General features: G+C 55.5%; 4 protein-coding genes across 4 annotated transcripts; all 4 read left to right on the plus strand.

Annotated features, from left to right (window-relative positions):
* Positions 1-443: 443 nt before the first annotated feature.
* Positions 444-1853, plus strand: PG986_008938 (uncharacterized protein; the record flags this gene model as incomplete). The annotated part of the gene is made up of 3 exons (XM_066845160.1): positions 444-772; positions 829-1155; positions 1229-1853. The coding sequence occupies 3 exons, from the start codon at positions 444-446 to the stop codon at positions 1851-1853; spliced, it is 1281 nt and encodes a 426-aa protein (XP_066697558.1).
* A 4243-nt stretch (positions 1854-6096) lies between these two features.
* Positions 6097-7707, plus strand: PG986_008939 (uncharacterized protein; the record flags this gene model as incomplete). The annotated part of the gene is made up of 1 exon (XM_066845161.1): positions 6097-7707. One exon carries the CDS (start codon positions 6097-6099, stop codon positions 7705-7707), a length of 1611 nt encoding a protein of 536 aa, XP_066697559.1.
* Positions 7708-9186: 1479 nt separating this feature from the next.
* Positions 9187-11078, plus strand: PG986_008940 (uncharacterized protein; the record flags this gene model as incomplete). Its single annotated transcript, XM_066845162.1, has 6 exons — positions 9187-9438; positions 9645-9918; positions 10050-10175; positions 10290-10392; positions 10483-10540; positions 10671-11078. 6 exons carry the CDS (start codon positions 9187-9189, stop codon positions 11076-11078), a joined length of 1221 nt encoding a protein of 406 aa, XP_066697560.1.
* A 2845-nt stretch (positions 11079-13923) lies between these two features.
* PG986_008941 (uncharacterized protein) lies at positions 13924-15069 on the plus strand (the record flags this gene model as incomplete). Its single annotated transcript, XM_066845163.1, has 1 exon — positions 13924-15069. The coding sequence occupies one exon, from the start codon at positions 13924-13926 to the stop codon at positions 15067-15069; it is 1146 nt and encodes a 381-aa protein (XP_066697561.1).
* Positions 15070-15263: the final 194 nt, after the last annotated feature.

A 15263-nucleotide genomic window follows, 5' to 3' on the forward strand; every position in this document is an offset into this window, starting at 1 on the left:
CGGCTCGTCCGGACGCCCGGACGAACAAGCTTCAGTCCACAATGTCTACATGTTTCCGTGCCGCGCGTGCTAGAATAACATCATCACACTAGAGTTCCATGATCTCGGGTGATTGCTGTAATGCTGTAACAACAATCTCATTGAGCCGTCATGGTGGTTCCCCTCGCTAACTGGGCGGGACGGGCCATGGATACTTAGATGGGAGCTGGCCCCGGCGTCAAGTCTCTTGCTGCTCCCCTCTTATCAGGAAAGCAACAGCCTCAGCTAGAGAAGTCTTGGAAAACCAAGAAACATATCCGTAAGCTGTGCACTTCCTTGACCTTACCTTCCCTGACTACTGCATGGGTTGTCGTTCTTGGCGTTACTTATACTGACCTTACCTGAGCCTCACCAGTCTTGAAGCAAAAGGATTACAAAAAGGAGGATATATCTGAATAGCCATCATGCATCCTCTCAAGGACGCAGTCCTTCTCCGGCTCTTATGCCTGTCCGCCGCGGTCCTGGCTCAGGACTCGAGCCCAGCATCAACGACCGTGGTGACGACGGCGACGCCTGCTTCGTCCCCTCCGGCCGAGTCGAGCCCGTCGGGATATCCTGTCAACCCGCCGCCGCCGCCGCCGCCACAGGCTAGCAGTAGCAGTGCCCCTTCTGCCGAGTCAAGCCCGTCGTCGGGTTACCCGGTTAACCCGCCTCCGCCTCCGCCTGCTAGCAGCACTACAGTGTCGACCACTGTTACCCAGACCTCGGCCAGCTCGTCCGCGGCGCCACCGCCGTCTCCTCCCTCAAGTGGCAGCACTAGTACGGTATCTACTACCGTCACTCAGACAGCCAGTTCGTCTGCGGCGCCGCCGCCCCTCCCGGCGGCAGCAGCAGCAGCGCGGCCAGTGGCAGCACCAGCACGGTATCGACTACCGTCACTCAAACCTCGTCGGCCACCGTCACTCAATCTTCGTCGGCCCCGTCACCTCCTCCTACCAGCAGCGGTGGAGGTGGAGGCGGAGGTGGTGGCGGCAGCATGTACACCCTGACCTCGCTCATCACGACGTCCGGCACACCACCCGCACCGCCCGCGCCGGGCAACAACACGGCACCCCCCTGCCCCTCCCAGGAACACGACTACTACCGTACCTCCCCCTGCCGGAGGAGGTGGTGGTGGTCAGAACAACACGGCTCCTCCTACTCCTCGTCCCGGCAACGGCACGGCCACGGTTACCTCGACCGCTTCCAGGCCCCCTGGAGGCGGCTCGAACAGCACGGCTCCTCCTCCCGCCGGTGGCGGCGGCGGTGCCGGTGGAAGTAGTGCACCTCCCACCGGGGGTGCTGGTGGTGGAACTGGTCCTTCTCCTACTGGAGGTGCCGGTGGTGGCCAGCCTCAACCCACGCAAGGCGGAGGTGGCGGCGGCGGTGGAGCTCCCGTCCCCGTGCCGGTACCTGGTGGTGGTGGCGGTGGTGCGGGTTCTGCTCCTCCCGCAAGTGGCGGGCAGCCTCAGCCCACGCAAGGTGGCGGCGGCGGCGGCTCTACCCCTCCTGCGACTGGCGGACAACCGTACCCTACAGCTGGCGGCAGTGGATCTGCTCCTCCTGCGACTGGTGGTCAGGCTCAACCTACACCTGGTAGTGGCGGCGGTGGTGGTGGTGGTGGACAACCTCAGCCTAGTCAAGGCGGTGGTGGTGGTGGTGGAGGGCAGCCTCAACCCAGTCAAGGCGGTGGTGGTGGTGGAAGCTCTCCCTCAGGCACGCAAGGAGGTGGTGGTGGTGCCGGTGGAAGTGGTCCCTCTGCTACTGCCTCGGCAAGTCAGCCTGGTGGTTCCGGTGGCTCTACCCCCGTGCCTGTCGCGGGTCTCGGCGCCTGAGCCCTGGCCATGCCTTGTGTCGGCCTGGGCGTTGCTGCTCTCATGCTTGCCCTATGATCCAACTAAATCCCTTATCGCCACAAGTCGCGGCACAGGCGGTACGACAGAGAGACCGTCACCGTTTGTTTCCTTTTCTTCGCGGTACCTGCGGGAAAGCAGGTAGGATCCAGCAACGATCGATCTGAGGTCGGGATCTCGGCAGAGTGGAGGCTAAGGGGTTTTAAACGAAGCGCCAACGACGGAGAGAGATACCTTGATAGTAATGATGAGTGTATCGAGAGGCATGTATACGAGAGCCACCCTCGTAATGGTATTTGCTAGTCTCCTTGGCAGCTTGGCGTCGAGATATAGGAATAGCTAGGTGGGGAGAAAAGGACCGAGATCTTGCCCGCTCGAAGCATGCATGGGAAGTTCATGCGAGCAAGGGGCGAGAGAGGGAGTTCTCTGTCGTTGCAGGATGTACGTTCGCTAATAGTCACTCCTTCAACCTATCCACGAGGTAGTTCTCCAAATGTAATGTATATCAACTTCTTCTTGAGGAAAGAGGATAGAGAGTGTGTGGGCATCAAGGCTCGCTTGAGCAGTATGATGATGGATACAATGCCATGGAGAGCAAGATTAAGCGAGACAGAGAGAGAGAGAGAGAGAGAGAGACGGTGTATGCAAACAGGTATTTGGTGTGGAATCTTTGATCGCATCGCAGGTGTGCACTCGCGATGGGCCAGCAGTATATGGCAAGAGTCGTGAACCGGGTTGTAACGGCAGTTCATGGTCCCCTCAGTAGCCTCCTCTCGTCGAACCCCATCTGATAACAGGGACTTGTTCTAGCGAGTGGCTGGCATCCCTGTTGCGAGAGCCGCAAGGTCGGCAGCTGCGATCAGACAGGCGTGGGGCTATGCGAGGTCGTTGAAGTTAAGGTTGATCATGTCCGTTTTCGGCCATTTCTCCGTTCTCCAGAGACTTCTATACTCGTCTCCTACCCAACGGGGCCGATGGCGTTCTCGGCTATACCTCGCACCTTCATTGGCTTCACACACCCATCGTTGACTTAGACCGGAGCCTTGGCCAATGGGGGGCTTTGGCGCCGACATTGCCCGAAATAGACCGTCTTTAGTAGAGAAGACGGTCAGTATCCTGTAGTTTTCCACTTTGCTTGCAATGGCGAGGCATGCAAACGCCAGCAAGTGTCCCTAGGGTCAAACGATAGTCGTAATTCATGATCAGATACCTTTTGACAGACTCCACGGGTGCCAGCGAGGAAGATACCCAAAGGAAGACAGCAGGTGGTTCAGTCCAACGTTGTAGATCCAGTGAAGGACTGGTCGTATGAGCATTTCGGAGACGTATTGGCCTTTGATAATATTGTGGGCGTGTCTGCTGCCAGCAAGATCGTCGGGAAGGTATCCGATGGTGTGTGATTGCCATCGGCTACGAAGGTGCCGCTTTGGTGATCTGGGATCTCGAGAAGATCAAGAAGAGAGAGCGACAGGAACGTTGCCTCATACTGAAGAGCCGGAACCAGTATTTGCAGCGGCCCCTCCTATCCGGCGTCCGGGTTAGATCCATGGCTGAGGGATATATCTACAACAGTAACAACAACAGCAACAGCAAGCCGTCGCGAGGTGGCCCAGTGTGGTTCACGCGAATCCCCTCTAGTGAAGAAGGGTTAGCCGCAGCGATCGAACGTTTTCGAAGTATGCCAAGGGGAAACCGTCGTCAAAACTTACCTTTCTTCCGCGAGATCATTGCTCTCTTCGGACGCTGCGGGCAGGCCCCAAAGCCAGATGCAGTTCCAAATGGGCAAATGGCATGGATCAGTCAAAGATATTTGGAAAACCTCCATGTCTCACATGGAGCGGACCCAGACTAGGGTTAGGGATCGGCGCGAAGTAGGATGTTGTACGTTGTAGCACGCCTGCAGAGGTTACGCGATAATGCGCTTCAGGGCTCCAAAGGGCTCCAAAGGGCTCCAAAGGGCTCCAGCGACGTCACGACGTCTCGGGACGCAGAGGCCCGCGAAACCCCGAGGCGACTACAGATGCAACCTCGCGCCCACTTTTCTGTTCCCTTGCGATCTGATAGATGTCATTTTTGAGAAGATGGCAAATTGGGCTCGACTTGCCATTTCGCAAGTTGTGTGGCCGTCTGCGATTCACGTACGTCGGTGGAAACGGTTACATAAAATTGCAAATCGAAAGCAGCAGCATTTGTCGAGCAATGCTCCAGACGGGCCCAGGGTCTGAGGGTATCGATCGCTTGGCTGGCCAGGCTCATTCGTGCTTTTGGTGCATCTGGCGCGTATGCATTGTTTTTGACTCGAGGGCAGGATGAGACGAAGGTGGAAGTTATCCATCATATCTTCTCCAGTGCGCTGCAGTCTGCATCCTGCATTATGGGCGTGGGCGCCAAGCCGCCTGCGATGAGGGGGAAGGGAATCAAGGGAAGGTCGAGACGAGTGTTTGCCCATCATCGGCAAAAATATTGTGGCCGTCCAAGAGTCAACCCTCTACGCATCTTGGACCCGTGCTCCATCTGGCTGCAGGATGCATGCCGGGAAGTCAGATAGCCGTCTGACACCCGCCGCGATGCCTTCGCAATTGGTACTGTATTTTGTCAATTTTGTCATGAAAGAGAGAAATTGGTGGTCCAGGGTTGCATCGTCTCGCAACAGCAGCAGCAGCAGCAGCACGAAGGAGCATGCAGTGCAACATTTGCTAGTGCGCGGTTGGCGGTCGGATATGCAACCGTCGAGATATAAATATGGAGCGGGCAATATACCGGTGCTGCACGTCGTCGTAGGCATCGGGGGTGGCAGTAGATTGCTTCAGAGACCCAGAGAGAGACATTGCAGAGGGACCGCAGCCAGCGACAGACTTGTTGATTGCAGAGTGATTCCCAGGCCCCAAAGGCCCCAAAGACCCCAAAGACCCCAAAGACCCCTACCATGGTGATTATTTAGAGCAGAGGCTACGGCCAGCGAGTTCCACGCGGCCCGCAGCGCCCCCTCCTTGCGCTCCCATGAGCTTAATTACTACTACCGCAGATCGGCCCAACGACGATCACACCACACGCGCAGGGGTCGCGGCGACGACGGCGTTTTGCCATTGGACACGCTTGGATGGCTTGCCATTTTTGGAAGCACTGCTGCAGTTGGACGCGACCCCATTGGCTGCGCTTGCTGGCTGGCAAAGGCTGCGAAAGCCTCCGAAAGGGCCAACCCTGTGAGCCTCCAGACTAGCCAGAGTCGAGCCTGCTGTATGTAGTATCGCAATTGGGCGGCGCGATCGGCAGTTTCAGCCTCGGAAGCCCTGACCGGATCTTCAACTGGTTGAAACGAAAGAAGCCTCGAGCTGCCGAGCGCAACAGCAGCAATTCGAGGCTGTCAACCCAACTTTCTCGACAAGTTGGCAGCGCTGGGCTTGACTGCGCCGACTTGCCTGTCGGGGTCTACCTGGCGACGTCCGCGTTGTGTGGGCATGCACGCATATCTCGTCTGTCGTCAGTAGCTGCCGCATCCTGGTATACAGGCATCCCGGCATCCTCGCCAGCTGCAACTGCAACTGCAAGCAAAAATACTACCTACACACACATTCACGCACACGCGCATACACACACACACAGTCGACTATCCACCTGTGGGACTCACGAGCGGGTAAACCAGCATGGGGCAACGCTTGTCGAGGCAAGATGCTGCTACAACTCAACTCCACCACGACACATTTTCCAAATAGCCTCCACGTCCTGCAAGGTGAGACGGTGGAAGAGCCGCTTGATGCACGCAGCCTCCCACATTTCCCAACATATGCCACATCAGATACCACCAGGATGAGGGGAGTCCATCTCCGACGATGGAGCTGATCTGCCTGGACCGAGTTGAGCAGACAGAGCCGGCCAAGAGCATTGCCACCGAACCCAGGGCTCGGCAGGACGTCTATAAAACATCCATTATCCATATTTTGATTCCCAGACAATGCCATCAATGCTCACTCTTCTTGGCAGGTTAGCTCCATCTCACTTGGCTCTACTTGGCGTTTACTTGGCCGTCGATCTCTTGCTGGGCAACTGACACCAATCACACCTCCCTTATGACAACGCTGAGCGTTACTTCTCTACAGCAGGCTGAGGACTGCCCCCTTGTTTGAAACAAGTCCCACTGGAGAAGTTCTGATCATACCTACACCTAATCACTCTTGCCGTTGATCGAGCCGCAGAGTCGCCAGAAATCCAGTCCCTAGCCAGCACCATGGGTTTCTCACCAATTCAGGGAGTGAAGACTTTCTTCCACAACCTCAAGAATGCCCCTGACAACCAATACACCACCGAGGCCGCTGCCCCTTTAAGCCTGCCTCACCCTGGCTTGACGCGATGGGAGACCACAAACTCCTTCATCAAGAAGGAGATGACAGTGGAGTTGACCGCGGTCGAAAGCCAGCCTCAGAGGGGTGCGCCCAAGAAGAAGATCAATGTTCTTGATGCCATCGTCCGGGCTGCCGGATCCCGCTGGGCTCTCGGCATCACTTTCCTCCTGCTGATCGCCTGGGGCGTTTGGGGAATTGTGGGCGGGCCTACCGACACCTGGCAGGTCATTCTCCAGGACGTCTCTTCCATCCAGGCCTACTTCTCGGCCACCCTCCTGCTTCGTCAGCAACAGGGCTCATGTAAGGATATCCTGGGTCGTATCTGCTCTCTGATCTCCCGCGGCCAGTCCAACGAGCGCATGCTTTCTTCCTTGCCCTCGGCTGACCGCGAGCGGCTCCGAACCAAGAAGCAAGTCCGCATGCGCAATGAGATTTTCGATTCCATGCAGACCAAGGAGGATATCCTGGACCGCGTTGCCAACGCAGTCTCCGCCGCCGTCGGGTCTCTGTACTTCCTCGCCATCTACTGGGCTGGCATCATCACCTGGGTGGTCTGGGGTGTCCCTCTGCAGTTTTCCAACACCTGGCAGCTGTACGTCAACACTGCCACGGCCCTGCAGATAACCGTCACGACCATGTTCCTGCAGAACATCCGCAAGCAGCACGACAGGCATCTGGAAAAGTGCATCGAGAACATCGACACCCTCGACACGGAAATTGAGATGGAGCTGCGCCTCCTGACCGGCGACACCACGCCTAACCCCGTCGTCGCCAGCACGGCCCCGACCCTGAACCGCATGCAGAAGGGCATCGACATCTACGCCTTCATCGTGGGCGGCTCCATTGGCCTCACCATCTCCGCCGCTGTCTTCACTCTCTGGGCCGCCATCGGCCGTCAGCTCGAGTTCGACGACAACTGGTGGCTCATCATCGGCACCTACACTGGTCTCATTGGCTTCATCGACAGCTTCATCATGAAGAACGTCGACTACCGTGAGACGGAGCTGGCCAAGCAACACTTCCAGCGTCTCATGGAGCAGGACTACCAGCTGTTCAAGCTGCTCGACGCCGAGATGCCGCCCGCCGAGGGCGCCGACGAGAACGCCAAGCTCTCGCTGGGTCTGCGACTGAGCAACGCCGTGGGAGACTTCTGCGCCTCCACCAGCGCCAGCTACGCCGCGGTCGGAACCGTCGTTGCCCTGCTGATTGTCGCCTCGGGCATGCAGTGGACCGAGACGGGCCAGCTGCTGTGCAACACACCTACCATGATCGTCGAGGGCTTCCTCTTGATTATGCTGCTGCAGGCCCACAACTTCGCCGACGGCCGCCGCCGAGTCGTGCACGATGACATTCTACGCCGCCGCATCGCTATGCAGGGCTACCTCACCTCTTCGGGCGAGACCCCGTCGGTGACTGCGCCGGAGCCGGTCTACGTCGTCTCCACGGACGAGGAGAAGAGGGCAAGCGCGCAGGCTGCATCGGGATACAATGTTTGAGACAGGAATTTCAACTTTTCAAAAAAAAAAAAAAAAAAAAATGAACGGGATGAGATGGATGATAATGAGGGGGAAAAAGGGAACGGGGGATGGCGCTTGACTGGATCACGTCCTCAAAAAAACAAACGTCTGGCATCCTAGATGGAGGAAAGGCTACCGTTGCTCATGATTATGACGGATCATAAATACCGCAAGCATGCTTGGCTTTATTTAGAAAGTGTTCAACACTGCATAGCGTGGTAGTTCTTGGAGTATGGGGTGGCATCATTTGCGTATTAACTATTCATATTGTCTATACTTTACGTATTTGGTCGATTAGTTATTTATTTTGGACTGGTGTTGGAGGAGGGACTTTTTATGAAGTACGAGTTAAATAAACGATAAAAAGCTCTTCAACTCATCTCTATCTGTGTTCCTCGTGCTCGAGTTGGCTACGAATTCTGAATGCAAGACTCCGCATGGTCGGTATCAAAGTTACACTGTTGCCAATTATTTGTTGGCCTAATCAGATGCTGTCGTCACCCTGTACCCTGTAGCGCTGGTTGCACTATAGTATTTATTCACTACTATATGCACGTTGTAAATCCTTTGGGTCGTTCTATGCCCTAGGCGCAACATCTCGCTATGAAAAATATCCAAGTCTGCACTGTCAGATTGTACGGCCTCTGGACCACTCTCGACGGTAATGTGCGAAACATTTTGACTTGGCAGCCTCCAGCCAAGTAACAATTGGCGATTCTGGCTTAGAAAGATGCCCAATCGGCGCCCAAGACAAAAAAGAAAAAAGTTGTCCTTAATGCTCCGTTCGGAATTCGGCTTCTCGAAACAAATCGGTGCAAGTGCCGTACGATGTGGTCCCGGGAGGTTTCTTTTTAACGATGACAGCGTTGCAATCCAGGGGTCGCCCCCCCTTTTTTGGACCCTAAAACAAGATCATCGTGCAGATCCTGTGTCAAAAAGCTTAGCACCCTTTTGGGTATAATAGACCAACTTGTTGTTTCACATGCAACCTGCACAGCCTTTTATGTCACCTAGAGTACTATCAATGCTTTTCGTGAAACTGAGTTTTTGTTTTGTTTTCTGGTTAGACAGAAACAGCCCTCTATTGCTGCAACTGTATCGGGCGATGAGGTTATAGCCAAACAAGATGCCGATGAATTAGGCTGCAACCCGAATCCATTTCGATAGGGACAACAATGGAAAGAACAATACTAATAGAGACTTGTCTCATTGTCCATGGTTGGCCTCGTGTGCTTACGAGGGCGAACACAAAGAATAGGATATATCTTCCGCATGCGGCTGAAATTAAGAAGGCAATGTCCAAAATGGCTTTGTCACAACCGACATGGCTCTGCCTAGCCAGTTCCTTAATGCGCCTTGGTAATTACTTGTTTGTTGTGGGAATGCAAATCCTGCAAGCCGTCATGACAGACAGCGCGGAAACGAAAGTGCGGCGCAATCAACCACACCTAATAAGCCATGGCTTTCGATTTCTACGCAGTCCCACGCCCGGACGCACAGCTGGAAGCGCTGAAGGCGTACTTCCCCAAGTTCCCGCCGGTCGACCGTCGCTTCAAGTATGTCGACTTCCTGGGCTCGGGCGCGTACGGCGCCTGCGTGCGGCTGCGGGAGCTTTCGATGGACGAGAAGACGAGTCGGGATATCGTGATCAAGCAGGCCGGCACCGAGGAACACAGGAGGGAGCTGCGGTGGGAGATTGATAGGTTGAAGGTGAGTAGGGGGAATAACAAAAGGCGAAACAGAAAAAGGTCGGAGAGAGAATCATGCCAGCAATCGCAACGTTCTTGGCCAATACTATCTGGAGATGGTGTTGGGGAAGGGGGAAGAGACACCTGCGAAGGGTTGGGCAAATTTCGGGTTATACTTTTGGACTTGGGAGCAGCGAGCTAACTACGGCAAACCCCAATATCTCGCAGCGCATCGCGGGTAGCCTTCACATTGTGCAGCTGCTAGACATCCAGAGCAGCCCCTTTTTCGACTTCGACGTGGAGAAGGCAGCATTAATACAAGAGAACCCGGATATGGCGCGGGATCTGAGGGCCGATTACGAGAAGGCGGGCTACCTGCTGGGTCCCATGCTGGTCATCGAGCTGCTCGAGAACGGGTCGGTGAAAGACTTCATCAACAAGGCGAAGGCTCACAAGGTGACTCGCTTGCCGAACCGGCTGATCTGGAGGTTCTTCCTTTGCCGTACGTTCTGTCTAGGCCCCCTTTTCTGTCTTTATCGCTGTCTGTCTCTCTCTCATCTTGTGGAGGAGTATTAGACATGCAACCGGAGAGACAACCTTGAACTAATGAATGCAATACTGATTCGGTCACAGTTGTCAGAGCATGCATTGCCTTGGCGTATCCACGGCGCGCGGGGAACGGACAATTTTTCGAGGTGATCCCACCCGGCGACCAAGCACCGTCCGACTTTACGCAGACAGACTGGCAAACGGGCAATGGTGAGTAGTAGCAAAATGGACATTACGGCGTTGTTGCGTTCGGCTATCCATATATGCTGCTGTGGCAATCTTGGTTTATACCCGAATCTGCGGTGCTGATACATGACTCATTAGTGATGATGGGAGGAATCTACACCGACCAATTTGAGCACCAAACCAGCCCTATCTTGAAGCTGATAGACTTTGGAGTGTGGGAGGACGCGGTAAAATTCGACCTGTAGGCCGCCTTTTCCTTTTGTTGGGGCTTGCTCCTGATTGTCCGATTCGGATTTACTGATAATTAATTGGCTAATCCCGACTATTCCAGACTATACAATGGTCCGAATGAAAAAGGAGTTGCACATGATATCTTCGGAGCAGGAACGGTAGGTCCAAGTTAATTCTTCCCCCTCCCTATCCGTGGCCAGACAATACGAAACACGCCAGAGAGAGGGGGACAGAAAAAGAAAAAGGAAAGATAGAAACATGAATAGAGGCTGACAATGACTTCCACAGGTCATATTCAACACCATAGCCCTCGACCCCTTCCTCCTCAGCCCCTGGGACACGCCGGGGCAGTACCAGATCCAGCGCTCCGGCCAGACGCGCGAGATCACGACGCTCGCAGTCGGGATTACGCGGAACCTCGACAGTCCCAAGTACGCCCACCTGGACCGCGAGCTCGTGTCCCTGCTGGCCCAGTGCCTGGCGCCCAGCCCGGCGGACCGGCCGCCGCTGCGGGACCTGTTCGACTCGCTGATGAAGGGCGTGGAGCGGCCGCCGGAGGAGTACGGTGTCGGGGTGTCGGACGGCAACCCGCAAGGGACGGGTCCTGGCGTGCCGGGCGGCAATCCGCCAGAGACGGATCTTGCCGCGTTGGAGTTGCTGCAGAAGATTATTTATGAGGCGCCGCCGCCATGGTAACCATCGAACGACGGGTTTTGTTGGGTCAAAAGGGTGAGGGAAGGGGGATAAGTGCTGATAACGGGGAAAGAGGCTTGACATTGACATGGAGGCTTGTTACGAGCTGTCGGAGATGCAGCCAATTTTGCGTCCTTGGTATTGCATCAGTGACCTTGGGTGACAGGGAATCTATCCAAGTGTGTATACCATTATGTAACTTACCTAGAGGTGTGTCTCGTATAAAATAGTACCTTGGCTTTTCGTTGCATAATATAACGACTGTTGTTAACTAGGGGGGACGGGTTTAGCCTCAAAAGCTCCCGAACACCATCTCCGATAGGCCAGTTTCCCATGGCAGATTCGTAACAACATTGTGCTCTTGTTGTTCTCGGCAGTCTTGAGGTTTCAACCTAGGAACCTTACTAGTATAGGACATTCGAAAATGCAGTATAGATACATGAACGAGAGAGAAGAAGTGGAGGAAGGGATAATATGCTTCGAGCTTATAGCTATGGAAATTCACGCTACCGCAAGCAACTGATCTGGAACTGACTTCTGAAAATTGCCCAGGCATCAGGGCCGACGTTGCAATGACCGTTCATACGCGACTTAGCAAACAGATGCCCTTGTTGCCTGAACGGCTGTACGGTCCAGCCCTCTTCGTCTTGAAAAAATGCCAAGTCACTTACTGCTATACCGAACGACGAACGACGAACTATTCTTCTATTTGGGTTCCTCTGGCGACCGGTATCACCGACCATTTCAGCTATGTATCTAAGGAAAACACTCATGGATAGAGCTGATGACTTCATGCTGAATACTTTCACCATATTCCCGCTCCTAAGTTGGTACGAATAGCAAATGCCATGAAGCACGAGTCATCAAGCAATCTTGCTAGTTGCTCTCGACTTTTCAAACCTCTAGGTACCAAACACCCTGAGGCGTGACCGTCATCGTTTCCCACCCGTGAACCTGGTTTGACCTTTGGAGTCGCCCGTCTGTAACACTTTACATGACATTTCCGTAGTTGTATATAATCAGATGGATTCATAGGTAGTATGCGCAGAATCCTCGAGGCATGCCTCTATGCGACTTGAAGTATAAAAGCCGGGCCTTACCCCCAGGTGTAGACAGCCAATCCATCTGTCAGGTCAGATCCATTTTCTACTTATATCATACCCTTTCGTTAGAGCAGACCCAATAATACCCCGACCAACACCACGGCGGAGAAAAGGGAACACACCAACAGAGACGGCCTCGCCAAGCAGGACACCAGTATGGCCGGAACCAAGGGCTCCAAGCGGGTTTGGAAGTGCTGCAAGTGCAGGCGTCATGGTATAGATATCGGCACCGAGGTGTGCACGAACGAACACACTCACCCGGATGGCCCTTATATCACAACGCCGCATTGGAGATGCAAGACCTGTCCGATAGCTATGGTGAATGTTTCTGACAATTCAAAGACCACGGCATTAGGGAAACGAAGGCGAGACACGCAAGCTTAGGAGCACTGCCTAGGTTAGGGGTGGCATGCCCCTGAATGACTTGGACCCAGACGTAAACATATCAAATCAAATCCAAAACCTGCTCTGCCCAGTTGCGACAACCTTTTGCCATGTATCTCTTGATGAAACTGCAGGTGACTCTGTAAACCGAGCCGGAGTTTTGACATGGAGCATTTGTCACGGCACACTGACTGAGTCATCACGCATTCTTGATATCCATCTCGCTCGACACCGAATCCCCTTCAAAGCAGCAGCCCCTTTATCGGAGGTATCGGCTTTAAGGAAGTTAGGCAGTGTGAGACCACCCCCCCCACCTTGGAATAGAATAGCCAGCCACACAGCACCAAAGTATGCCCGCGGCTTGGCATCAATTGATTATCGGGGTCAACCATGACCTGAACCGACCACAGGTTGAACCTGGCAGGCGCGAATGGGCTAGTAGTAGAAACATCCTCGAACTTCACCGCGCATGCGCGCCTGCAGGCGCCTCCCAATCCGCTCGACTCAGCAGCGGGATTCCAGTAGGTATTCCTTCTGCTCAGATGCGATCCCGCCTCACCAACTTGCCTGGGCGGACTCACCGACCAAACAAACAAGCAGCCAGCCTCCTTTCGCCTCTCTCCGCCTCTCCGCCACTTGCACACACCCACCACGCGCATCCATATATTCTCCTCTCTCCGGTGGGCGGGCAAACCAGCCAGCCAGCTCAACGGCGGTCCGTCTCTTTTCTATCACTCTACCACCCAGGTAGTTTGGTGTCTAGGCCAGTTTAGTGAGTGCGTGAAGTGGGCGCTTTTAGCCGCGGGCCATCATCCTATTTGGCTTACGGTGGAGTCAGCACGGCAAATGTTGGAAAAGGACGGCAGGTGGGGTAAAAGTATTCACGATGGCCACCGCAGAAATCGCAGCGTCAACACCCGTGGCCCCCGTCCAATGCCACGGTCCCATGTCGGGCCTCCCCCTAGACCCCTAGAAAGCAGCAGGCCGGGGGACCGAAGGCCCCTCTTTCTCGTCACCACAGTGGAGGGGAAATCATTGCAAAAAGAGAGCGAAAATGGACAGGCCAGTACTATTGCGCGGCCAATGAGTCGTGTTCGGATAGACAGACCTAGGTAAAGAAAAGATAGGTCAATATGTATCAGTAGCTGGACCCTTTCTCTACTACCCGACTACAAGTACATATTCTCTCTCTCTCTCTCTTACTTGACTCCTCCCTCCCCCCGTCTTATTACACACCTTGAATCCTACCTAATCATTACGTACCTACGTATTCGGGATTACCAGTAGTAAGTAGCCTGAATTCAACACTGCCACCCACCTTCCTTCATATCAACCAACCACTTAGACCACCGCTTGCAAACATGACTCTGCCCACCGGTGTCTACCGCGCCGACCAGGTCGGCTCCCTCCTGCGGCCCAAGGAGGTGCTGGCCCTGCGCCAAAAGGTGAAGGAGGGCGGCGCCTCCGCCGCCGAGCTGCGGGAGCTCGAGGACAAGCACATCGCCTCGGTGGTGAAGAAGCAGATCGACGCCGGCCTGCGCGCCGTGACCGACGGCGAGTTCCGCCGCGAGTGGTTCCACGTCGACTACCTGGTGAACCTCGGCGGTGTCGAGGAGCGCGGTGCCATGCAGTCGACCAACCAGTCCAAGGGCGGCGTCATGCCGCCCCGCCTCGTCGTCACCGAGAAGGTGACGCACCCCCAGCCCATCCAGGTCGCCGACTTCCAGTACCTCGAGTCGCAGATCGCCGCCGCCGGCGCCGCCATGGGCCAGGTCACCACCAAGGTCTGCATCCCGTCGCCGACGATGCTGCACTTCCGCGGCGGCCGCGACACCATCGACGAGACCGCCTACCCGACCCTGGAGCCCTTCTTCGCCGACATCGCGCGCGTCTACCAGGAGGAGCTGGCGGACCTGTACGCCGCCGGCTGCCGCTTCGTCCAGCTCGACGACACCAACCTCGCCTACCTGTGCGACCACGGCATGCGCGCCGAGGCCGAGAAGCGCCACGGCGACGCCAACCAGCTGGCCAAGCAGTACGCCTCGCTCATCAACGCCGCCATCAGCCAGCGGCCCAAGGACATGGCCATCGGCATCCACCTGTGCCGCGGCAACCACCGCTCGCAGTGGTTCGCCCAGGGCGGCTACGAGCCCGTCGCCGAGGTGCTCTTCAAGGACCTCGACGTCGACGTCTACTTCCTCGAGTACGACGACGCGCGCTCGGGCGACTTCTCCCCACTGCGCCACCTGCCCGCCCACAAGATCGTCGTCCTCGGCGTCATGTCCTCCAAGGTGCCCCAGCTCGACGACAAGGAGGAGATCGTCAAGCGCCTCAACGAGGCCGCCGCCTTCTGCCCCAACGGCCTGAAGCAGCTCTGCCTCAGCCACCAGTGCGGCTTCTCCTCCACCATGGAGGGCAACGACCTCAGCGAGGAGGAGCAGTGGGCCAAGATCCGCCTCAACGTCGAGATCGCCAAGCAGGTCTGGGGCGATGACCTCTCCGTCTAAGCATGCTTGCTTGTTGTCCAGCATACTGAGCAAAGAGGGAGGAATCAACTGTACATAGGGGAGAGAAAGAAAAGGACTGGTGTTTTATTGGTTTTGCGTTTGTAATCTTACAAGCTGCTTCAACAGTGGCGTATCTCTAGCATTGCGGCGGGGTTTTCTATGGCATCGGCACGGGCATGATATGGGATGAAAAG

This window comes from Apiospora aurea (assembly GCF_038362705.1).
Source record: "Apiospora aurea strain CBS 24483 chromosome Unknown utg000006l_segment0_segment0, whole genome shotgun sequence".
In the NCBI taxonomy this organism is placed as follows: domain Eukaryota; kingdom Fungi; phylum Ascomycota; class Sordariomycetes; order Amphisphaeriales; family Apiosporaceae; genus Apiospora; species Apiospora aurea.